The 25,247-nt window shown below is 37.9% G+C and overlaps 1 protein-coding gene across 1 annotated transcript in view; it reads left to right on the forward strand.

Moving 5' to 3' along the window:
- The first annotated feature begins 4,744 nt into the window (after positions 1 to 4,744).
- The window catches only part of tulp3 (TUB like protein 3), a 30,987-nt gene continuing 10,484 nt past the window's right edge, over positions 4,745 to 25,247 (forward strand). Inside the window, exons 1-5 of the mRNA XM_059326267.1 lie at positions 4,745 to 5,080; positions 8,110 to 8,151; positions 15,257 to 15,308; positions 21,610 to 21,772; positions 22,428 to 22,688. Coding sequence (XP_059182250.1) covers positions 5,025 to 5,080; positions 8,110 to 8,151; positions 15,257 to 15,308; positions 21,610 to 21,772; positions 22,428 to 22,688 — 574 coding nt within the window. The 5' untranslated portion in view covers positions 4,745 to 5,024. The remainder of the gene's footprint in view (positions 5,081 to 8,109; positions 8,152 to 15,256; positions 15,309 to 21,609; positions 21,773 to 22,427; positions 22,689 to 25,247) is intronic.

Genomic DNA, 25,247 nt, shown 5'->3' on the forward strand with positions numbered 1-25,247 from the left:
CTTCTAATGATAACAAGCTAGCTATAACATTACATTACACAGATGGCAGATAAACACAAACGACTGTGTCTAATTTATTTATTTTGACGATATTTAATACGCATTTGATGTGAAGCTTTGTGAGCGAGCTAACGGGCGGAGTGTCACGGCACAGAATCGCCTAAAAATGCCTTACGTTAAAGCTGAACAATGGGGGAAAAAATAATAAATCATTCAGCTACATTAACGCTACTGGAAATGGCCAGCATGCGTTAATAACCGGGCTTTCTCGCTGATGAACAACGCATATATTTTGTAATAGTGTAGATACTCGTCAAATAATGTAAAAAATGTTAAGGTAGCCTGCGCCTTGTAGCCTTGTGTTATTTCAACCTCTACAGAATCTTTTTGGTACAAACTAGCGTTTCGTCACACTGTTAAAATAATCGCCTAACTCATTTTTGCAGGAAACACAAAAAACTTCACCAAAAGTGTAACATGTGACATTTATTGATCATTTCACTCAAAAAGGATGTAACAAAGGATGGCTATTGGAATAGTAATAACACTATGTGTAAAATATGTAACTTAAGAGAAATACATGACTTAGGCAATTTTTTGCACATGCCTTTGTGACTTAAGCAAGATATGGTAACACTTTATTTTGAAGGTGTCTACATAAGAGTCACACAAGCCTGTCAGAAACATGACATGACAAGTATCATGAACATTAATATTACTTCAGAGTGTCATTAATGTTCATGACACATCCCATGTCATGTTTATGACACACTCATGTTACTCTTATGTAGACATAAGGTGTAGATTTTACCACAGGTGGCCTGCGTCATGAGGAGATGATTTAAGCAAAATTGTAGGCGATAGGCGATTATTTTAACATTGTGACGATTTGTGTATTGTGACGAGCAATTTCCTGAGGAATTCCCGACGGTACGATGTAGGCAAAAACAATCACACCCCACCTCCTTGAAAAAATACTCTTTTTCCGTCGAGTTTTGGAATGTGGGATGACAGGAGCAGAAATCCAGTGTTTAATTACAAGTGATGTGCATCAGATGGTGGAGAGCACTCAGCCACTCCACAATGTGACTAGGTTTAGATGTGAATACAGTGAAGCGAGAGGGATACAGAAAAACATGCTCCCTGTCATGTTTGAGCATGCCTTTCTGTAGCCTCTGTCTATTCCGTGTCAAAGCATTCCTGTAAAGTACTATACATCCTTTATTTTGAGTAACTGAGATACTGTGCAGATCTTTGTCTGCTGAAACTACTTGTCATTTGAATCAATTTGCACATTCGTCTGTGGTGTTGACATATTATTTGAATTTTTCACCCAGCAGTCAGACAACCTAATATGCAAACAGATGCCTGTGTGCATGCAGGCAAAAGCACTAATGCAATGTAGCGTTGTCTGCTTCTGGTTCGGACTGTAACAGCAATATTTTAATATCATGTATTTAGAGGTGCAGATTTTGCTGTGTGCAGTTCCTAGTCTTTGGATCAAAGGTCACAAATTGGTTGCTAATTTCTCAAAACAATTGCCAATGGCAACCTGGTACCTGTTACTTATTTACCTACTTTGTTGTAAATCAGGGCTTGCAGTAAGTTAGTCAATAAATGCTAAACATGGATTTTTTTTCTCAACATTTATTCTACATTTGAAAGTAACATGACATACACATAATTCACCTCAACATTATGCACTATAGTGCTTCCTACCTTCCTTCTGATGTTCACTCTGCTCCTCATGCAAACAGGTGTTCGGAAAAGGGATCTTGTATGTGTGTGTGTGTGTGTGTGTGTGTGTGTGTGTGTCTGGCTGGCGTGCGTGCGTGCTTGTGTGTGTGCTTGCAGTTGATAGAAGCTACTGTTCACAGTGTTGAGCCCTGGAGCAGAGGTCTGCTTTCATTTTGCATGGAGATAAAAATCAAAGTAGCACCCACCCTTTCCTGTAACAGTCCCAGTCTGATGATTTAATTTTTTTCCAGTTTGTAGACTGGATGTCTCGCACAAGGCATAGAACCATATTGCTAGATTATGTTTGTTGTGATATTGAAGGATTTTTAAAATAGCCTTTTACACTATAACAAGTGTGTTACTTTCTGTAGTGGAATATTCTTGTTAAATTGTCTTTGCACTACATATAGCCATAACCTGATTGATATTCATAGTTTTCAGTTGGTTCATGACTTGGAAAATTAATAGCTACACGGCTGTTCATGTTTTTCCCCAGATGTCCAACAAACACTTGGGGTTTTACACAAGGAAAACTCTTGGCTTTGTGACTGTGTCAGTTTAGAAATTTGAGGCAATGGACTCATTCTGTCTCTGCACACATGCTGTGATGCACAGTTCTCTGTAGGCTCAAACAACCCATACTTGTTGTGTCTACTTTCACAGATGGTTGAATAAGTGGCATTTTTCTTCGTCGTGTTGCCTCTCTATGAATCTCTCACAAGGGTATTAATTACTGGTAGCATTACTATTATTCCTAGTAGCAGTGTGTCACTGCAGATTTTTCCACAAGGACAAGGGCCTCAGAGTGAAGCAGTTACAGCCTTTGGAGACTGTCTTAAGGCTGACACATCTGAAAAGTGACAGTTCACAAACAGCATTGCAGAGTTAAGCATTGAACAAGGTCAGAAAGATAACAAATAAGCTTCTCTGTTGCCACAGGAGTTAGCAAGCAATTAACTCGACCTTGATTTTGGGAAAAACTAACATCCTTAGTGTCCTCCTTTAGTTGCATTTAAAAAAAAAAAAATCATGCTTTATTCGATAGTGACAGAAAGAATGGAAGTGGAAGACATGCAGCAAACATATTTGAATCTGGATCCACTGTATGAAGGACTCAGCCTTAGTGGTAACACCCCACCCTCAGTTGCAGTTACGAAATAAATCTGTGCACTGTTGATTGAATTGTCACTTTTAACAAGTAATAAAAGGCACCATGTCTTAATCCCAATGTTGGGCTCAGTGGTCAATGACTGTCAGCCATCGGCCCAACCCTAGCTCAGGGTTTATTCTCTGTCTTGTAATGGGTCCTACACTAAGAGAAGACTGAGAACCTCTGGTTTACACGGTTTGTCAGCATGGTTGAAAAATTGAATACAGCTGGAATGGGGCGTATTGATCTGGATCGATATATTGATTCAATGATTACGATCCAATATCATTGATGGAAATTGAAAATATCAATACATGTAATCATCTTCAAGAAATTTCCAATTTGTATTTATTCTTTTTATAAAAACAAGTCAAATCATATTCGAGTTGCTTTTTGTGAACTGATATAAATGGAACTGATTGTGTGAAATTATGGGCATGTGATATCATCTCCTATCGACTGCAGGCCCCTGAATCGAATTAAAATCATATTGTGAGAGACTTTGTCATATCAGAATATATTGCATTGTTGTTCACAGAATCAATATTATATAATATCAAAATGCAACTTGTGATTTACACCCCTATTAAACAGCCAAATGTGTAAATGACTCTAGTGCCAAAAGAGGAATAGATGTATTTCTATGAAAATGAATTCAGTACTCATCTTAGTTGATTATTGTAACACCAGCATTATAAATGACTCAATTAAAAATAATTATCAACTAGGACAGTGGTTGCATTACAGTCCAGTAGATTCCAAACACATATGGTCCAGCTGGCCGGAGTAATGCACCGTGTTGCTCAATCACTGAGACACTGAAAAACATCCCTGGTATTTGTAATGGACTCCCTTTATCTTTGTTGAGTCTCTGCTATTTGTTCATGTTAAATCTGTGTTTCTGCATGTTACGATCAGCGCCAAGTGGCTTCTTTCACCGTGAGGAGGTTGAAATTGCCAAACACTTAATTGGACATTTCTTCAAAGCTTCCCCAACAAAGTGAAGCATCATTTCAGGAGAGTCATGAGTAGAGCGTGCCCCCTGGGGTCCCCGAGGGAAATGGTATTATTATCAACTCTTGTAGCTTATTTCTATCATTTGTTTTGAGCTCAATAATTACTCCCTCTGGTGAAAGATTCCCCTGCTTATCATCAGTTGACTTACATGCCATTTTACTGCTGTCTCTCAGGACAAACAAACACACTCCTCATTTCTCTCAGCTGTCTTTCTGTCGCTCTTGCAAATAGACACACACACACAAACACACACACACACACACACACACACACACACAAAAAAAAAACGATGGGAGGATCTGGTTTCCTAGCAACTAGATTAAGGTACCCACACCATGTCTGTTTTTAGAAAGGGTAATCTATAGGTTTCAGTTTATTGAGTTTAAAAACAGCATGTTTTTCCATATTATGAGGAACACGGACAGGAATATGTTACTCATATCCTAACACAGAGTAATCCAGTAATGTGACTGGGCATTACTTTTGAAAATAGCTATTTAAAGCTCAATAAATTCCCACTATTGCATGTAACCGAGATGCCAGACAGAATGTGCATCTGTGGTTTGATAAATGCAGTGCCCCCTTATGAGTCAGAGGAAATGAGCTGCTGAGTCTTTCACAAAGTTACTGGAAAGTAGTCGCTCAGTAGAATAAGGGAACTTAGGTGATAGCACGATCTTCTTTAGATATATATCCAGCTACTGCGAAAAAGAAGAAACCTTACATCAATTATACACAGACTCAAACTGCTTACCTCTGCACTCGTGTCAGTCCTGTTTATGTAACTTTTGCTGGCATTCATTCAGACTTTGTTCCAAGTATTTAGGCCTGTCACTTTCATACCTATCCCCTGGTTGAATCCTTGTGGGCTGCCTGAAGTGTGAAGTCATGGTAACGGCTCCAAGCCTCCCGACCTCAGTCTGCCTCAGCGCTGGTAGCTGTCACTCCCCTGGGTGGGACATAGCTATTCTTTGTCAGTGACATAATAGCAGAGATCTTGGAGCCTGCAGGGCTTACTGCTAGGTAGGACTGCACGGTAACTCAGAGCTCCAGTGTGAATGAAGAATCTGTGATACTGTAGATAGGAGAGCCCTGGACTAGCATTCCTGCAGCTGCATCCATGGACACTATAAAGAATGGGGGATCTCAGCCTGTCTACAGTCGCTGGTCATACAGGTAGCTGCACATACAAACATACATACATACATATATTCTGCTCTTAAGAGGCTGTTTGAAAATAGCTTTCATTGTTTGCTCTCTAAGACTTATTTGTTCCAGCAGGACAAACTGGCTCCGACAGTACACACATTTTTTTTCTGCTTTAGTTCTCCAAAGCTTTATTGACTTTTCGGGATTGAGAATTGCATAGTGGCCTGTGCCAGGACGAGAGGTCAGCGCTACTATAATGTTTCTTCCAGCCGCTGCTCCATCCCTCTGGCAGCCTGAATGGCTGAGCTGCAGTGGAAGATGTGCCACTTGCTCATGTTTCTGCCACCGTGTCGTTACTTATTCAGAGCACCAGGCTGTGACTGCGCTGTAACCAGAGTTGGTGATTTGCGTATGTGTGTTCAAGCTTTTTTTTATTTTTTTCATCCTGTTGGCTGCTTGATTGGAACACTCATGTAACTAAGGATGTGCCTAGAATATCCATGCACCTGATTACTGAAACAGCTTAATGTGTCCACTTAGCATTCTCTTTGTCAAGGCTCAGAGATGTTTATATTCTTATGTAATGGCAGTATTGCATTTGTAACAATTTTTGCCTTAATAACAGGGTTCCTGCGGATCCTTTAAAGGTCTGAAAGATTGATTTATGACATTTTCATATCAAAAAAGCCTTTTAAAAGGCCTTAAAATGCGGAAAAAACAATATAAAACAGGAATTTATAAATTGTTTCTGATTTTTCATAGTAAAATGTAATGGCAGTATTGCATTTGTAACAACTTATGCCTTAATAACAGGGTTCCTGCGGATCCTTTAAAGGTCTTAAAAGGCTTTTTTGATATGAAAATGTCATAAATCAATCTTTCAAAAGCCTTAAAATTCGGAAAAAACTATATAAAACAGGAATTTATAAATTGTTTCTGATTCTTCATAGTAAAATCTCAAGATAAGTAGTAACATTAAAAAAAACAACAGCCTTGCATCGAAGTCCTGTAGATCTAGATTGCAGAATGAACAACACTTGTTGCTTTCGTTGTTGTTGAGGGTCCACTGTCTGTTTTCTAGCTGTCACTTTACGCTGTATTACATGGGGAAGTGCAAATATTACTAAACCAAAATATTAAACCAAACTATTTAGCTATTTTGCAGCATGGCTGAAACTGAAACAAGGCAATGCATGCAAGGCTGCGTGTATTTTATGCAAAAAGTTCTTCAAGGCAGTGGAAAGCCACATGCAGACTTCCAGAGTGAGAAACATGAAATCTCCTAAAAGAGCCTACAAACGACAGACATTTACCAGCGCTGTTCTCGTCTCCTTCACACCTCCATTCCCATCTCCGATAGCAGTACCAGAGTCAGCAGCTACAGATATGACCAGAATTTTGGTTATTATTTTGGTCTTAAACTTAATTCCAAGTGGCATTTAAAAAGTCTATAACTAAACTTGCTTCAGCTCTAGGAACCCTGTAGTAGTGATCCAATCTGTTAAGGCTTCAGCTCAACTTTGTACCTTGTATTTGGAAATGCTTCCCACACTTCTAAAGGGTTTCCCTTTGTCAAACCCTTTTTTTTTTGCATAGCTGAGGTGGGAAAAAACTCTTTAGAGGGACAAGTGATGTTGTGAAAACAGCTTAACAGACAACAGTTCTATAGAGACCATAGCCTAAACATATATGTGCTCACAGATGGATGTGACAACCACATTGACGCTACACAGAAGTACTGAGCAGAAGAATAGGCATCACAGTTTTATGCTTGCACAACAAACAACTGGGTGTGGATGCATTTGTTTGACTATTTAGGTGAAAATCGTATTAGACACGCCTAGCCTCATGCACAGAGAGGGCAGATACTGTCCTTCTTTTATTCTATCAGCATGTATTTCGGTTCATTTTTCCCTCATTGGTAGCAATGCGCTGACCCACGGGGAGTCAAGCATTTAATCTTATCAGTGCTTCCTCTATTCTGTCTCCTCTCATAGTTGTGAGCTGAATTGCCTGTGGCAGACTTTACGACGTTACGCTCATTCAACTTTCAAATTCCCTTTTTGAAGTGGCAAAGTGGGACGGCTTTTAATTAAAACGAACAACAGCGAAAATGGACTGTGTTCCGATAATGAGATCCCTCTGGTTAATGCCATGCAATTTCCTAATAGCTTTGATACCATCATCTGAAAATAAGTCGTCGCTTGTCCTCTTTCACCCCCTGAATCAACAGTGGTGTGATAGACTGTTATTATCATGTCATTATTTATAGCATTTAATCACACTTTCTCTTTATTGTCTGTGGTATTATATCACACACTTGATATTTGCCTCTGAGCAAATGTTGTCTTGAATAAATATTTTCATTTTCATGCGCAGCTCAACAGAAATTACACGCCCTCGCCGACCCCTCCCTCTGTAAATCCTTACAGCACACTGCTAAGACCTCCAATTACAGCCAAGCCCAAGAACTGGCTGCAGGTTTTTAATCAATGCTGGTGGAGGTGCGCTGTTGACGGAGCTGAGATCTCCATGGTTACCATCGTCTGACACACAAGGAAGGGACAACAGCGGCGTGTCCTTCTCTTGTCACCCAAGCTGTGACGGACTAATGAAACATTGATCACTCACAGCTGTGATGAGGCACCCTGGAAGTGTGTCCATGTGTGTGTGTGTGTGTGTGTGTGTGTGTGTTTCCAAGAACAGTTGTGGTAGAGGACATTCTCTCAGCCCCCGACAGATGAAGTATTTATGATAATACTCTGAAGGATGTGCTCTTTAATTTGATGTTGCACCTGCTCTTCAGCTGTCCTCTGTCTTATCATTATCAGCTTGTTTGACTTTATTAGATAATTACTGTCCTCCTTAAGCATAACCTCTGTTAGAAGGCAGCTGTGGCTTTCTCCTTTCATTCAAGCTACAAATGAGTAAATCGGAGTCGTATTCACATCTGATAGATTGTTAGTTTCGTACCTGTTGCTGAACTTGTTGCACTCTCTTTTTTTTCTCCACATGTGCTGTGCTGCCTTGGTGCCAAATTGCAATTTTCCCCGAAGACCCTCAAGCTCTGCCAGCTTCTCCTCTAACACAACAGCAAGGTAGACAGCGATACACTCACCCAAACACACACATTCTTGTACCAATGTGTGACTTGAATTACCAGGTTAACAGAAGTTCAGTTTCATTTTTGAAGGCTGTTTTATCCAGGATGTAAACACCATATTTAGGTGGACACTAGGGCTGGGCGATATGGACCAAAAGTCATAAAGTCATATATATTTAGGCTGAATATCGCTATACGATATATATCCCAATATTTTTTGCGCAAAGTGAGAGCAAATGTTCAGTCAAAGTCAAATATGACATGTCACAAGCAGTTTATTTAAGTTTATTTAAGTGAACATAAATACTGTATAACAACAGGAGTACCTTTTTAAAAAAAGTCAAAATTCCATAAAGTGCACATTTAAATAAAAAAAATATCTTAAATAAAAATAGCCTATAAAATAAAATAGGCCAATCTTTTTCTGAAATAAATATATTTATATGAGAAAAGAATAGCAAACATTACAAAAATACTAAATATGAAAAACCCTTGTAAGAATTTGAACTATATCGATATATGTGATATGGTCTAATTCCATATCACATTTAAAAATATATCGATATATCGCCCAGCCCTAGTGGACACATCCACCCATTGACCCATATGAGCGTTTTGCTGTTTGCGGTACGAATCGGATCATTCTAAAAATATCGCACATGATTTCAAATTCACTCATGGTTTGCTGTTGTAAAAAATAAGGCTGCAGTTTTGTTAAATTTAGGCTGAAAAACTCTTCTACAATTCTACAGTGTCATTTAGCAGACACTTTTATCCAAAGCAATGTACATTTGAGAGTTAAAACAACACAAGCAAAGGTGATTTCAAGAAACAACACAATGTAAGTGCCATGGGTTAATTTTGAATCAATTAGGCGCAAGTGCTTTTAGGTTGCACGAGCGGTCAGTGCCAACAGTTTGTTTTATTTTATTTATTTATTGTTTTCATCTGTGTAGATTTAAGTGTGAAGGTGTTAAGTAAAGCGTTGGGTCTTCAGTCTCTTCTTAAAGATTGATAAGGACTTAGCAGATCGGATGGAGTTTGGAAGTTTGTTCCATGACCGGGGCACTACAGAGGAGAAGAGTCTAGCGTCACTTATTTAAGTTTAGGGGAAAAATATTCCTGGTATGGTGTTATAAAAGACAATATAAAGATTAAATAAATGTACATAAATACCGGAAGTAAAGTAATTACGAGGACATGACATGACAGGACATGACAGGACTTTCAGAAAAAAGGCTGCAGTTTCGTTGAATTTAGGCAACAAAATCACTTTTTTTGTGATTTAGGTTTAAGGCAAATGTTTACTTCCTGATAAGATGTTATAAAAGACAGTTTAAATATTAAATAAATTAACATAAATACCGGAAGTAAAGTAGTTATGAGGACGTGACTGCTTCATAAACGTACCTATGGTGAAGGAAAAAAGGCTGCAGTTTTGTTGAATTTAGGCAAGAAAATCACTTTTTTAGTGACTTAGGTTTAGGGCAAAGGTTTACTTCCTGGTAAGGTGTTATAAAAGACAGTTTAAACAGTAAATACTGAAGTGAAACCCATTCTCTTGGGTGAAAGTTCAATGTCTGTTCGACCCACCCAACCCAAGTGTGACTTCTATCATCGCTGTCATTCACAATTACTTTAATAACAGTCTAAAACATAAATATGGGTCGTATTTTGCTGCCTGTACAAACAAACTATGGGTTCTTTTTTGCTTTACAGCATGTCAAAGGTGTTTCACTGGTAAAACTCTTTCATCAGTTAAGATGATTGCTCTCTGAGGCTACAAACAAACTTAATGTGCTTCATCTGCTGCTACCAAATGGCGTGTCTTTGTCTGGGGAAACATTCTCTGCTATTTCGCAGCCACCGTAAAAACGTTTAATCACAATGTTCTGGCAAATTTTGCCTCAGGGATTAACCACAGTAACATTACCACAGAAAGATTGTGTTTGAGGTTGAAAACATCAGGGAGACTCCTGATGTCTGATCCGGAGGCTGTGTCTACAGACAATAATGAGACTGTGCTTTTAGCATGGAAACACTGTTGTTAATGGAACTTTAAAAAAAAAAAAAGATTGAATCTAACCTATTCCATTAGTCTAATTATTGGACTTATAGTAGTCTTTTGGTAGAAGTATCACAATCCCTCCCCTCTCTGGCTGTTCACCTGCAGAACTTTAACAGATCTCTTTCCTCACCATCGAAAATCAAGTAAATCTTGAAATAAAATCTTTGCTTTATTCCACTTGGCTGAGGTGGTACAGTTGGTGGATCGACCATGAAGCATGTAAGAAGTTTGTTCCTTGTACATGAAAAAAAGTCTATCCATGCAGACCTGGTGTAATGTTCCTCACATCAATCAGGGCTCATACAAAGTCGAACAAGTTTGGAAAACACTATGTTTAACCCTTTATAGGGCACTCCTGGAAATTGAAAATGTCAACCCTGAAGTGTTCTTGGAGGATATTACAAGACTTTTTGCAAAATGTTTCATTTTCATATTGCAAATCGAGGTCAATTGAGTCATTATTATTATTATATTTATTATAGTCTCTTTCCCACAGCAACCCTAAATAGACAATCACACATCATTTGCATCCATCCCCACTTTATATTTTACCTTTAAACTATTTATTATCTTTTTAGACTACTTATTACATATGCGTAATGTCTGAATGTCTTTTTTAAAGCACCTTAGATAGATAGATAGATAGATAGATAGATAGATAGATAGATAGATAGATAGATAGATAGATAGATAGATAGATAGATAGATAGATTGGTGCTGTGAAACAAATAAGGTGTGCATAAAAAACACATAAAGTGCAGAGCGACAGTATGTAATGAACCAGACTATTATTTGTTATTGTTATTGTACAGTGTGATGGCATGTGGAGAATATATGAGGCATATGAGAAGCACACGTAAATTTAGTTGCATACTTTTTTAATACAGTGACAATGAAGGAAAGCTTGAATCTTGTATGATTTACTGATTGGTCAGATGCCACAGTGTCACTATCTGTGATGTAGAAATCCATGTGGTTCTATGAGCTCACGGAGAGCGAGGAGACCTGTTATAGATGTCTCAAGACTCAAGTTACTAAATATGGTTCTTTGCCTGATAACGGGTTAAAAGTTTGTGAATGTACTTGATTTTGAATATACTCCTTGAAAAAGAGAGGATTTTCAACATAGTATGTCGTTTCATCTACACAATCATTCATGTAAACCAAAAGTCTTTTCATGTTGGATTCCCATTGTCACATTTGTTTGTTCCTTCCTGGAAATAGAGCTAGATAAGTCCTCTGTTGATCACTGCTCTGGAAGTTAACTAGCATTAAATAATCATGATCAAAACACACATTCAAAGTTAATATAAATAGCTTGTAAACAACATAGATTGCTGCATATTTAGATGTGATGATCAAGGCTTCAAGATTCCGAAAATGTTTGGTTTAGGCACCTTGAAAGTGCTTGAATTTTACTCGTGAAGCTGCACAAACTCGGAAAAAGCAAAATCTCCTACTTCCATTGCGTTTTCTACATGTTTTTCACCATTTAAGATTAAACTGGAGTTCTTTTAATTCTGTCACCCCCATCCTCCATCTGTCACGGAGAATTAGCACCACCTACTCCTAACATGGCTAATGGTAGTGGATGGAAACAAGCATTCATTTGCATTTTCTTTGGCTTATTTCGGTTAAAATTTGCAATACATTTTGATGGAAACCTGGCCACAGAAGGGTTTTTAATATTGATATGACACACTGGTGCGATGATGAATTTTGACATACAGTCTGCAGATCATGACTCAAGCCCTCGCTGGCTGTTGGGTAACAGAAGATGATGTTGATTGTAACTGTGTGACCTTAAGTAAAGCGGAACAGTCGGGCTCATTAACGCACTTGTGTTCGTCTTGGCGTAAAATGGGTTTCCGGAACAAGTCACCTTTTGACATCAGTGACTGTCCTTCAGAGACGAGCTGTGATGTCAGCCAGCATCTGACTCCAAGTCCTTGAGTTGTGTGTGTCATCACCTACACACTAGAGCTGTGTAAAGGATGTGAGGAACTGAGGGAGATGGACTGAGCGAGTCAGATAATATCTGATGAGCTTACCTGACGTACAGATGATTTAAAGACTTCTCATCCTATACTCTTAATCCCTTCCTCTAAAATACTCATCTCAGCCCAGCAGAACATGTGATATTATACATTTGGGTGATTCTCATGAACATGGTACAGCTCATAATAAAAATCCAAGAGCATTGAATACATATTTTCTTTGACCCTTTATAACATATACAATCTAAAGTCTCTGTTTAATATGAATTTATAATCTATTTGACATTTTTTAAGGAATTGTCTGACATTTTTTAGAGACACTGTGAGCAAAAAAATTCATTACCGTAACACATTTTTAAATAGAAATTAAAAAAAACAACAAAAGGTTTTTTTTCTTTTTTTTTTCTTTTGCAAGCACTTAAATATGCTCAAAGATAGCTGGTATGACCAAAATGTATTTTATTAAAATATACACATATTTTAATGCGAACAATTCTATCATTGCTGTAACATTTAACCATTTTTTTCTCATCAATTTTCATTCAGATTTTGTCCTTTATACATGGTTAAAACTATTATATTTGATTATATTCTGTTAAATTATACATTTTTTAAACAAATGTGTATTTATTTTTATAAAGTTTATTCAATATTTATTGTATATAAGTGTGGGGAAACCGTGACATTTTTATCTGGACGCATTACGGTAATGAATTTATGAATCAAACATGTTAAAAATATAGAAAATATTATTTTAACACAAAACAATGAGTTGTGCCTCATTATGGCTATATTCAGTGGTGGTTCTACACAGGGGCCTAAAGGGGCCACTGCCCCGTGAAGAAGCCCTTGGCCCCTGTTGTGGCCCCTGTGTCAAATTAATAGTGAAATGATCAATTTAAAACGATGAATGACGGAACAATTCTTACCTATTTTTTCTTCAAACAATATTGCATTTTACACAAAAGGAACCCAAAATGTGTATATTGTGTAGTTAAATAAAAGCAATAAAACCTTGTGTATATTACAAAAAAAAAAAGTAATTGTGGACAAAGATTAGAAATATCATTGTCGTACAAAAAATAACTGTTCTTGTTGGTAAGTCTCATTGTTTCAACCTATGTATTTGTATCTTCCAAATATACTTAAATTCGATTTTTAAATAAGGTAAAACAAAGGCTTTGAATGCTTAAATGTCATCTTTGCAGTTTTTAAATGTGCCCCTCTGATTAAACACTGGCCCCTCCTTGGCCCCTACAGTGAAATTGGTCTAGAACCTGGCTATATTGTTCATTCATATAAAGTGAAATATATTTAGTTTAATAAAGTATGTCCTTATAATCTTCACGGACATAACTTAGACTGGCTTCATGAGAATCAGCCATTTATCTGACAGGAAGAGATGAGAGAAATGGATTTTGTGACCTACGCGTGACATCAGCATATGTGACTGACTGTGACAGCGAGACAGGAGTAGAGACTCTGTAGGTCTCTGACTCCGACTCCCACAGTACAGACTCCTGCTGTTGCCCTTCTCTCTCGTCTTGGTAGCCAAGCAACATGGCCCCAGTCCCTTCAGATAGGTGTCCAGGGTAAATGCCCAGAGGACCGAGGCTTCAAGGCATTCTCTCAGCTGGAGCTTTGTCCTGATCTTTTTTTTCTTGCTCCCTTAACCCTTTCTCTTTCTTCCACAAACTTTCTTTCTTGTTCTTTTCAGAGAATGAGTCATGTCATGTTTCACCAACAGGCTCTGAGATTGTAGGTGTGTCATTATTTGGAGTCACTGCTGATTTACAATTTCAAAGCCAGCCTTGTACTGTGACTAAACCCTATTCACGACTTAAGGCGACACACTTTTTATTTTTTTCTTGAACTGGTCAGTTTTGACATTATGTTTGTAGATTTATACTGAATTCACCTAAAGATAGATAATACTTATTTTGCATTATTGAACATAACATTTCTGAAAATGTGTAATACAAAAAACAATTGTCTTAACCCTCCTGCTATGTTTGTTTCTCAGGAACAGCAATAATGATTGTGGGTCAGTTCAATTATCCAAAAGTGTCAGAAACTAAAAAATCCCAATAAACATTGTTTGTATTTCATTAATAACTCCATTACTAACCATTTCAATCAGTATTTAGTGCAATGGTGTTCTTTACCTCTCACAGATAATGGTTCAATGAGGATAATTGAAAAAAAAATGCAGGTTAAAACTTTTTTTATGTACATTGGAAATACCTACATATAAAATACAATGGTTTTACATGACATTGATTTTTTTTTAAATTTTGTTTTACATTTTTTTTTTTTTAATCTTTGAAATGGGTCAATTTGACCCTCAACATAAGAGTATATAAGCAATAAAGTGGGAAAGCTTAATGGTTATATCTATTAGTTAAAATGTTTTCTCCATTTACCTATAATGTCTATAGGTCTATTTGTGTATTTAAAGGGATTTTTCTCAATAGTAAGCTTTCTTTCAGACAGACATCACCACTTTAGTAACACTTAACATACGCCAACTGTTCCAGTTTCACTCCCATCTATATTCTGAAGAAATTTTTACAGAAATATTTGTTCATTTATAATTCATAGCCTGATTTACAGAACATTTTTTTCCTAAAAAGAGAGCGAAAACTGCTTTTTTTATGAGGCTGTCTACAGTATTTTCTGATAAAAGAAATATTAAAAATCCCACAAGTTGAAACCTTTGACCCTAATATGTCAACAAAACGAGACAAGAATTTTCAGATTCCTTTCCCAAAACATGTATGTAAATTAGTACATATTTAATAAGATAATGCCCATCTGTTAGTAAAAATGTTGAACCCATTCACCTCTAGTGTCTTCCCTTGATTGGTTCATTTTATACATTATACAAAGTATGTATTGCTGTGTATAAGTGCCACAGCAGTGGTGACCTCTGCTGGTTTGATAAGGAAAATTAAATTAATTGTAGATGCTTTTAGAGAATAACGTGTGAAATGTCTAACTTTTTATAAACAAGGTTTGTCCTTTTTCCTCTGTAGTGGCATTGAAGATGACAGCGCCAGCCTTATGCAACAGAAGCTGGAAAAACAGGTAGGAAGCCAAACACTTTGAGATAATCCACACTTTGCTTGTTTTCTTTTATTATTTCCACAGAGTTTAATGTCTTTACCCCTTTGTCACTCTTTTGTGCTCTCAAAGAACATCTTGTGTAGTTGGAGGCTATTATGCTGCGCCTTAACTCTGATTAAGCCTCCTAACTCACACCCCGATGGTGTTTTTCAGAGCTAGCCTGCTGTATTTGTAAGCACCTGCCAAGATTTAGCATGAAACCGGCGAAATGAAAGGGCTGAGATGACCCTGTGTTCTGCCACTCCGGTGTCACCGAGGGGTGCCAGCTGTTGGCAGGAGCGGCTCCAGCATCACCGCGGTGGTGTGCAATTTACTGATTAACGTTAGAAAATCTCCTGTTTTCCACCGGCCCAGTCACTCGGAATTTTAATGCTTGCTTACTCCTGGTAGGCTGAATTGTTGTCTTTTATCCACCCCATTACCTGACATGGCCCTTCTTCTGTCACACAGTTGTTCTCTTTTTTATCCTCCCTCCACCCCGAGTCCCTGTAAGACGCTTTATCCCAAACCTCTGCCGAAGAGCCGCGGAGTAGAGCTTTGATTTAAGCTGGAAGCCGAACTCTACTATCTCACACGTTAGGCAGAAAGGAACAGAAAGGGAGGGCCAGATTGGTGAGTTCAAAGAGAGGGAAGGATTTAGTGCCGGGCTTTGTGTGTGTGTGTGTGTGTGTGTGTGTGTGTGTGTGTGTGTGTGCGTGTGTTCTTGTACTTCCTACATATTGAGGACCAGAACACGTTTTTAACCAACAGAGTGAGGACATTTTTACAAAGTGAGGACATTTTGGCCGGTCCTCACTTCTTTAAAGGCTTTTTTGAGATTTCAGACTTTGTTTTAGGGTTAAGGTTACAATTAGGTTTATGTCAGGGTTGGGCATTTAGTTGTGATGGTGAAGGTTAGGTTAAGGGTTAACTTAGGGTCAAGGGAACAAGGTTATTATAGTTAACGAAAACAAAACGTAATAACGGAAACTAGAATTGAAAAAACATTTTCGTTAACTGAAATAAAAAAAAGAGTTTAAAAAAAGATTATTAACTGAATCTGTATTTTGTGCTTACAAAACTAACTAAAAGCAACTAAAATTATAGTGAATATGTCTTTCGTTTTCATCTTTGTCAACAAATACCCCATTACAAAAAACTAAAACTAACACCAAAACTAATAAAAACTAAACTAAAACTAGCAAACTCACTCTAAAAACTAATAAAAAGTAGCTGAATTTGAAAACAAAAATTCACAATGAAAATGTAAACTAAAACTAATGAAAAATCCAAAACTATTATAACCTTGCAAGGGAATTCACAATTCCAATGAGGGTCCTCACAAAGATAGAAGTACAAGAATGTGTGTGTGTGTTCTTGTTCTTCCTCCATAGTGAGGACCAGAACACGTTTTAACCAACAGAGTGAGGACATTTTTGCAAAGTGAGGACATTTTGCCGGTCCTCACTTCTTTAAAGGCTTTTTTTGAGAGTTCATATTTTGTTTTAAGGGTTAAAGGTCACATGATAATGATAATTAACTGAAACTGTATTGTGTGGTTACAAAACTAAAATGATAGTGAAAACGTCCTTCGTTTTCGTCTTTGTCAACTTTTTCCATACATACTCAAGATGGATAAGACAAAGGAAATAAAGGCAAAATTTACTGTGACCTCTTTTAATCTCCCACCCAACCAATACCCCATTACAAAAAACTAATACTAACACTAAAACTAATAAAAATCTAAACTAAAACTAGCAAACTCAGTCAAAAAACTATATTAAAACTAACTGAATTTGAAAACAAAAATTGACAACGAAAATTAAATCAAAACTAATGAAAAATCCCAAACTATTATAACCTTGCCAGGGAATTTACTATTCCAATGAGGGCCCTCACAAAGATAGAAAAACAAGAATGTGTGTGTGTGTGTGTGTGTGTGTGTGTGTGTGTGTGTGTGTGTGTCCCTTGGTCCCACTGGGGCTCAGTTATGCTGCACACTTTTAGTTGAGTCCAAACAACCTCAGTTGAGTCTTGTGTTGTTATGTAACTCGTGAGGACAAACAAACATGCTCTCATGCCCAGAAGGGGATCACATGCAGGTTATGGGACATTTTTGTACTTAATTCAATGCTTCTCACTGCATTTCAAATAGTAAAATAAAAACCAATAATACCAGGAGCAGTGTGGTTGTGACCACACTCGCAGCCCCCCTCTCTCTCTCTCTCTCTCTCTCTCTCTCTCCTCCTCTCTTCCTCTCTCTCTCTCTCTCTCTCTCCTGCTGGAGCACTAATGACGGCTGATTCAGTTAGCAACGGTGACCGCGCATACGCTCACACAAACACGCACACTGGTGCTCAGCTTTTGCCTGAGAGCCAGACCCTTTTTTTTTTGTCTGTCAGAGGACCAACACAGTTCAGAGGAGGCTGTCGGGTTTATCGGCTGTCAAACTCTTGTAGATAAGGGATGAGGGACAGGGAGACAGAGTCATGCCCAGTGAGAGAGCTGCTCCGTGGGGGAGAACGCACTTTCATCTGACCTAAAGACAAACGGGACTTACGATGTTATTTCTTTAAAGAAAGCAGTTAACTTTGTCTCACACTTGTTCAGGATGTCAATGGAGCGGGTTGGTAACTTCTCATTTTTCTTTTTCTGATGTATTTCTTCTCATTTATCTGAGTTTGTATGAGTGACATAAGTGTGCGGCTGTTTACCCGGGCTGACTGTTTTTAAGGATTTTGGTTCGTTTGTCTGACGTAGGTAGATTCAGACACACAGTAATCTTTGCCTGACTTTATTCAACTTTTGTTGGCAGATTCTTTGAAAAGACACATTAAAATACAGCATGTTTCTTCAATCAGATTTATATTTTTAGTCCACTTTATCTCATGTTTTGGCTTAGACAGGAAGAACTGGAGCCTGAATGAAGTCACATCCTGGTCTCAAAATGCCAGAAGAATGCCATATTACAATGGATTGGCTTAAAATAGCAACGAGAAGGGAACACAAAACAAACGGGTCAGACTTTGATTATTTGAAGAACAGGTCCAGAGTCAGCTCAATCTTAAATCAATAAACTTTCCTTTTGTCTCTTTCAGTTGTTTCTCATGCAATTTGACTTAATCCAATAGTCAGTAGCTTGACAAAAGTCAGAGAAAAGATAATTTAATTTTAGAAAATCTCATGTTTAATTTGAAATCACCAAGACAAATGTGGAGCTCAGCTTCAGGCTAATATTCATCTCTACATATGCTGTCACAACAGTAGTCCTGTGTGTTTTTTCCCCTCATTACCATTGTTACGCATCTTGAAATTTGGCAGTATTTCCACATCCATTTATTACACTAACAGTAATGACGTTCATTATGATAATCCTGCTTTATGTTTTATTCATTTGTCGCCTTTATTTATAGCCATAAAGCAAGCATGCAAATCCCTTGTCCTCTTAAAGCAGAGTCTTATTATTATAACACATCTAGGGCCAGATTGTTAAACTCACAGACATATTATATATTTGCTCATGTATTCTATAATCCAATTTCTTAAACATCCTTTTTACTTATTTCTTTATGCCTCTTATATTTCACTTTCTGTTTCTAATGCTTTACACATCTGATGGAGATTTTTTAATGCTGCTGTGCTGGCGATGTAAAAAAGTCACATTCGTGCTACGGCTGGGCGATATGGACCAAAAGTCATATCCCGATATAGTTAGGCTGAATATCTATATATGATATATATCCTGATATTTTTATTGCAAAATGAGAGCAAATGTTCAGTCAAAGTCAAAGCCAAATATGACATGTCACAAATAGTTTTATTGAAACCGTTTATTTAAGTGAACATAAATACTGTATAACAGGAGTGCCTTTTTTTTTTTTTTTAAATCAAAGCTCCATAAAGTGCACATTTAAATAAAAAATATCCTAAATAAAAATGGCCTATGAAATTAAATAGGCCAATCTTTTTCTGAAATAAGTATATTTATATGAGAAAATAACAACGAACATTACAAAATAACTAAATATGACAAACCCTAGTAAGGGCAGCATTTATATATATATATATATATATATATATAAAAAAGAAAAAAAATCAAACTATATAGATATATGCGATATGGTCTAATTCCATGTCACATTTAAATATATATCAATATATATTTTTTATATTGATATATCGCCCAGCCCTAATTCATGCAACTTTTCACTCATAACAGTGCCTCTGTTATGCAGACGTTGCTGTAGTTGTACAGCAAGGAAAGAAACAGTTAGACAGATTTCTTCGAGATATTTCCTCAGTGATTGATGAGTTATGAAAGCTTTCTGGTTTGGCACATAAGAGACTAAGGGCCTCCTGGTCTCTTCAAGCTCACTAAACAGCATCACTAAACAGGACTTGTTGTGCAGCTGACGCGCTAATTAACGTGCTTGCGTAATCCATCGGCCGCTCCGACCACAAAGACTGGGGGCTTGGTGGTGGGGGGGGAGTGGACATTCAGCCAGACCAGGATGAATTATTTTCTGCCCTTACTGACACTTCATCACAAATCACTTCCAGTTAAGGAAGTAGCCGATTACATTTAATTGGACCGTGCGTCATTTCTTTGCCAAATCACCAAGATGGAATGTCAGCCATTCTTCACTATAGAATACAGAAAAACACCAAAAGGGAATTTTGAAACATCCATTATTTTCGGCTATTCAGCCTGTCCATTCAGTGCACTCAGAGGTATTCAGGCCATGGCATAATGGTTGGTTTTTATTTTTTTTGCATCACTCTTAAGGTTATTTTTCTGTTGTGAGTCATCTTGTATTGAAAGCATCTGTACAGTGTGTTTGCATCGTGTATTCAATGTTTATTCAAATAAAGAATTTTCAGTTTTCTAAACCTTGAAAGGTTGCCATTTGTGCATGAATATTCACACTTTAAGTCACTTATCCCACAATGCAGCTGTGCTGTATTCATCCTGCTGTCGGCCAGACAGGATGTAGCCCTCTTTCCTCAGAGTGATTGACCAGGAGGTCCACAAGAACTAGACTGCATTGTTGTGCGAATAAATTACTTGTGCAGCTTAGATTGGTGTGGTCAAGTGGTTTTCAAAAGTATCCATATTTTTATATTTTTTCTGGAGGCAGAGAGACGAGCAAGAAAAAGCAAAAAACATCCTTTTTGTGTGCCACTGACTTTTCTGTGTTTGCTGTTGTTACCCACAAGTAATCATTTTTATACTAGTATTGATCAAAGCTTAAATTCTGGTATTGTGACAATCCCTGTTCCCTAGAGGATTAATAACTTTAAGAACAAGTGAAAATTGACCTGTCGCAGCTGATTAAAGTCAAGGAATCTACAGTTTATTGCACGATGCATCTAAAAATAATAAGCAGATCCCCATGAGCCTGAGCTGTTCTTTGAGAAAAATTCTAACTGTGCAAGGCAGTTGTCTTTTACAGGGTCTTCATCTTTAATGTGATCCTCTTGGCCATTTCCTACACCTACTGATCTGCTGATAGGCACAGGTTGGAACTCATCATGCATACTAATGTTATTACTCTGAGCTCATAGAGTTGATATTTTACGGCTTGGATAAATGTTCTCAACCTCAACATTTAATCGAAGCCTTACATCTAGATTTATGTAGCAATTTTTCATTTACATGCCCGGAAACTAGAGGTGTGAATCAGCAGATAGGATTTTATTCAGATTCTTGAGTCACGATACGATATTATTGCGATATTAAGCATTTGGCGATATGGTGAGTATTGCAATACATTGTAATGGGATTTAACTGTTTAACCTCATTTTGTGTCGACAAAATTAAATTCAGTCGAGAATTGTTTTGTAAAATAAGACAAAGTTCTCAGTCTATTTATCTCACTTCATTCTGTTTATTTCTCCACAATGAGAGTCAAAGCCACAGACTGACCAACAAAGTATTCAGTCAAACTGAACTGAACTGATATCAAACATGTATGGAGGACAACAACTGCAGCATTTTATCAAACTTTCCTCAACTTTAAGCTTCACTGCTCTGATTTTTTTTAACGAAAACATACAAAAAAGCAGAATTTTTCAGCGTTATTTCGATAACTTCCTGACACAATATCATGACGTACATGGTGCCTATTGATTCCTTAGATCTTCTTGTTTCAAAACCAACGAATATACTGACGTATCGTATGTGTTGATTTTTTCCCCCACCTCTACTGTAAAACTTGTGCACATACTTAGAACGTACTTAGAACGAGGTTTCACACCGTTTCTGTTCCTGTTTGTTCCACAGAGGGCACTACTGGAGCAGAAGCAGCGGAGGAAGCGTCAGGAGCCTCTGATGGTGCAGCCCAACACAGAGGTTCGGCCCCGGCGCTCCAGGACACGGCGTGGTGAGGAACAGGCCCCTCTGGTCGAGTCTCAAGTCAGCATCACCAACGATGTCATCATGGATGGTGAGGAAAACACCTCTTTGTTATGTTGCGTTATTTCTTTTTATGCTCGGTCAGGGACGGGCAACTGGAGGCTCGGGGTCCGAATACAACCCGCACCCTCACTTGAAGTGGCCCTCAGTACAACTACATGAATTTGAGAATGAAATCTTAAAAGTGCAGTGTAAAAATGCACAAAATTACTTCTTGTAATTAATGTTGGTCTGCTGTTCATGCACAGAAAAAAAAAGAAATCACAGTAAGTGGTTATTTTTTATTTGCTTCCAACCTTTTGTATTCCTATTTATACTGTTATACATGCATTTGAGCATGAAATATGTTAATTTACTGCACTGTAAACATATTTAAAATTGCAGTTTCATCATATCTGGTGAAGTGCACGGTCCTATATGTGGCCCTGTTGTAGTGGCGATGAGAGATTGTGGCCCCCTCCAGCATTTAAGTTGCCCATCCCTGTGCTAGGTCATGAAAAGAAGACATCTTTCCCCTGTGCATAAAACATAGGCTTTGACACAAATCATGTGTCAGGCACTTATTTTGAGCTAATTCATGTGGTGTAGCTTTTCAGTGAACGTTATGACTCAACAGTTCTATGTAATTACCACCACACGAGAACATTTACAGCTATTAAAACACTGGCTGCTCTCCCCTGCTGTAGGAATCGATGGCCCGGCGGCTTTCTTGGGTTCAGAAGCCCCTGATCTTGGAATGAAAATCCTGTCAGTGACCCAGTCCAAGTCCCAGTCCCAGTCCCAGTCTCAGTTCCAGCCCCAGTCCCAGTCTCAGTCCCAGTTCCAGTCGCAGCTACAGCCTCAGCCTCAGCCCCTGTCCCCTGCTGCTGAGGAGCCCGAGAGAGATGGAGACACAGAGTCGCTGCTAGAGCCCAAGACAGATATCCATGAATTACTGCAGAAACAAGGTGAGTTCTGGCAGCACGATACCAAGAGTGAATACACTATGTTTTTTGGTGAAGGAATACTTAAAAAGTGTTTGAATCAAAGCCTCAGAGACAGTAAAAAGCACAGAAGTACAATAATAGCCGACACTCCTGTACCTTTCATTTTCAGTCAAAGAATACTAATTGATAAGAAACAACAGTTTATGGCTTAAATATCCTTTTAGTTCACCTCATAAAACATTAGTGAGGCACTCATTTTCTATTTAAACATTTAAATCAATAAAGCCCATTATAAGTCTTCATCAGTCTAATATAAGAGCCATTCAGGTTTAATGGGGGTACCTTTATTTGCCTTCATCATTGACTCTGATCCCCTGCTTTACAATCAATTATGCGTTAATGTATTTGTAGCTGTAAGTTGCTTAAGATGATCAGCTGTCGTTCAGCAAAGTCAGACTTCTTTTTCACATCGCTGAGAATTTTAAGTACTCTGTTGCTGCAGTATGGAACAGGGGATGCAGACAGTGGTGTGATTGATGGTGGCGCAGTGAGAAATGGGTCATTTAATAATAGGCCGGGGCATTGTTCACACTGCGGCGCTCATCTATGGCATCATTAAAGATACTGCCACCCACACTCACCAGCCAGCTGGTAGGGATTATTAAAGTTCACCCAATATGCATCAAAACCTTCTTTACTTTTCTGATCCACCTGCTACTGTGGAAAAAACACATTTCTCCATCAGTTAAAGCGATAGAGTTAAAGGAATAGTTCAGATGTTTTGTACTTGCATGGATGCTAAGTAATGTACAGTTGTGAAAAGGGGCAACTCACAAAAGGTTTACCTTAAAAAATGTATATGAGACCCGGAATTGCTGGTCTACACAGCTACGTTGATTTTAGTTTGTTTGCGTTATTGTTTAACTTTTGCAACTTTTTCTGTGTACTGTGATGTAAAAGTTAGAGGTGGGAATCACAAGTGGCCCCATGATTCTTATCCCAGTACTTGAGTCAGGTTTCGATAGAATTGCGATACAATATATTGTGATTTAACTGTTTAACTGCATTTTGTGTCCACAAAATTAAATTCAATCAAGAATTGTTTTGTCAACTAAGAGAAAATTCTCAGTCTATTCATCAACCTTCAGTCTTTTTATTTCTCCACAATGAGAGTCAAACCCACAGACTGACCAACAGAGTATTCAGTCAAACTGAACTGAACTGATATCAAACATGTATGGACGACAACAACTGCAGCATTTTATCAAACTTTACTCAACTTCAAGCTTCACTGCTCTGAATAGCTTCGATACGTCTGTGTCCGTGGAAAAAAACCCCAGAGAGCCTGTTTTCATTGAGATAGCATGATGTCAGAGGTCACATGAGGTGAAAATCACCATGAAATATAAAAAAAATACAGCGTTATTTCGACAACTTCCCGACATGATATTATGACACATATGGTGCCTGTAGATTCCTTGATCCTAGATTTTCTAGATCTAGAAATTGGTATGTTATAATAATTTTTGCCATGCAAAATAACATGATACTATGCTGAATTTATTTTTTCCCCCCACCTCTAGTAAAATTACTTTTTTGTTAAAGGAGTCTGGTTGCTTTAAAGAGAGGTAGGGTGGTAACTGCTGCAGTACCCCCAGGTAAACTTAGGGCAAGGTAAATCTGTGAAAATATCTGTCATATGGTGAACACTTCTGATTTTTTATGGTGGCTTTCCAGCTGCCCTGATCTACAACAGTACATTGCCTTTTTCTACGGTAGGTAAAACACTGACTATGGAAAAGTACCCCATACAACCCCACTTCACAAAAAATCTAAAAAGAAAACTATCCCTTTAAAACAACTCCACAGGTGACATAATGTTGGTTCTGCAAAAGCACAATTGAATCCTGGGTCAAATGACCCAAAGCTGCTCTAATTATCATATCTTTTTCCTGAGCTTTAGTGTGACGGGACGCCACAGTAGCAAATGTCATTGTCCTTCTCAATAATGCAGGGCCTCATTGTTAATGTCAGCCCAGTTTAGCAGAGCAATATATCCTCAGGACTTACAGCAGGTATTTTTGGCTCCGCGTCCTCGCATAATATCTCAGTCCTCGAGGACACGGAAGAAATAGAAAATCTGAGGTACATTCATATTTGATCAACTCATCCATTCGACTCACTTTAAAATGTAATTTTCTTGACCAGCTGTGTGGTGATTATTACGTGAATGTGTGTCTTTTCTGGTTTTATTTAGCAGGTTGTTGGTTAGCCAATTATGAGTCCTCTGTGACATTTCCAGATGGTTGATTTAATAAGCCACTGGCTCACACAACTTTGTTTGGTGTTTTAATTGGAGCCCTGGAGTCACCGTTAGAGGGAGGCTAACATTTGCAATCTGTATTTCATGTTGGTACTCGCTTTCTCACAGGGATCGCTGCATATCCTGGGTTCATGTCTTGTAAATATCCCTGTATAAATATTGTGTTTGGCCGTGTTATTATTATCCTTGTTCAATACTGTGTAGGCCAATGTTCTCCCATTCCTCCATGCTCTCTAACCTGGCCAAGATGTGTTGGT

The sequence above is a fragment of the Centropristis striata genome, chromosome 22, assembly GCF_030273125.1.
Source record: "Centropristis striata isolate RG_2023a ecotype Rhode Island chromosome 22, C.striata_1.0, whole genome shotgun sequence".
Classification (NCBI taxonomy): domain Eukaryota; kingdom Metazoa; phylum Chordata; class Actinopteri; order Perciformes; family Serranidae; genus Centropristis; species Centropristis striata.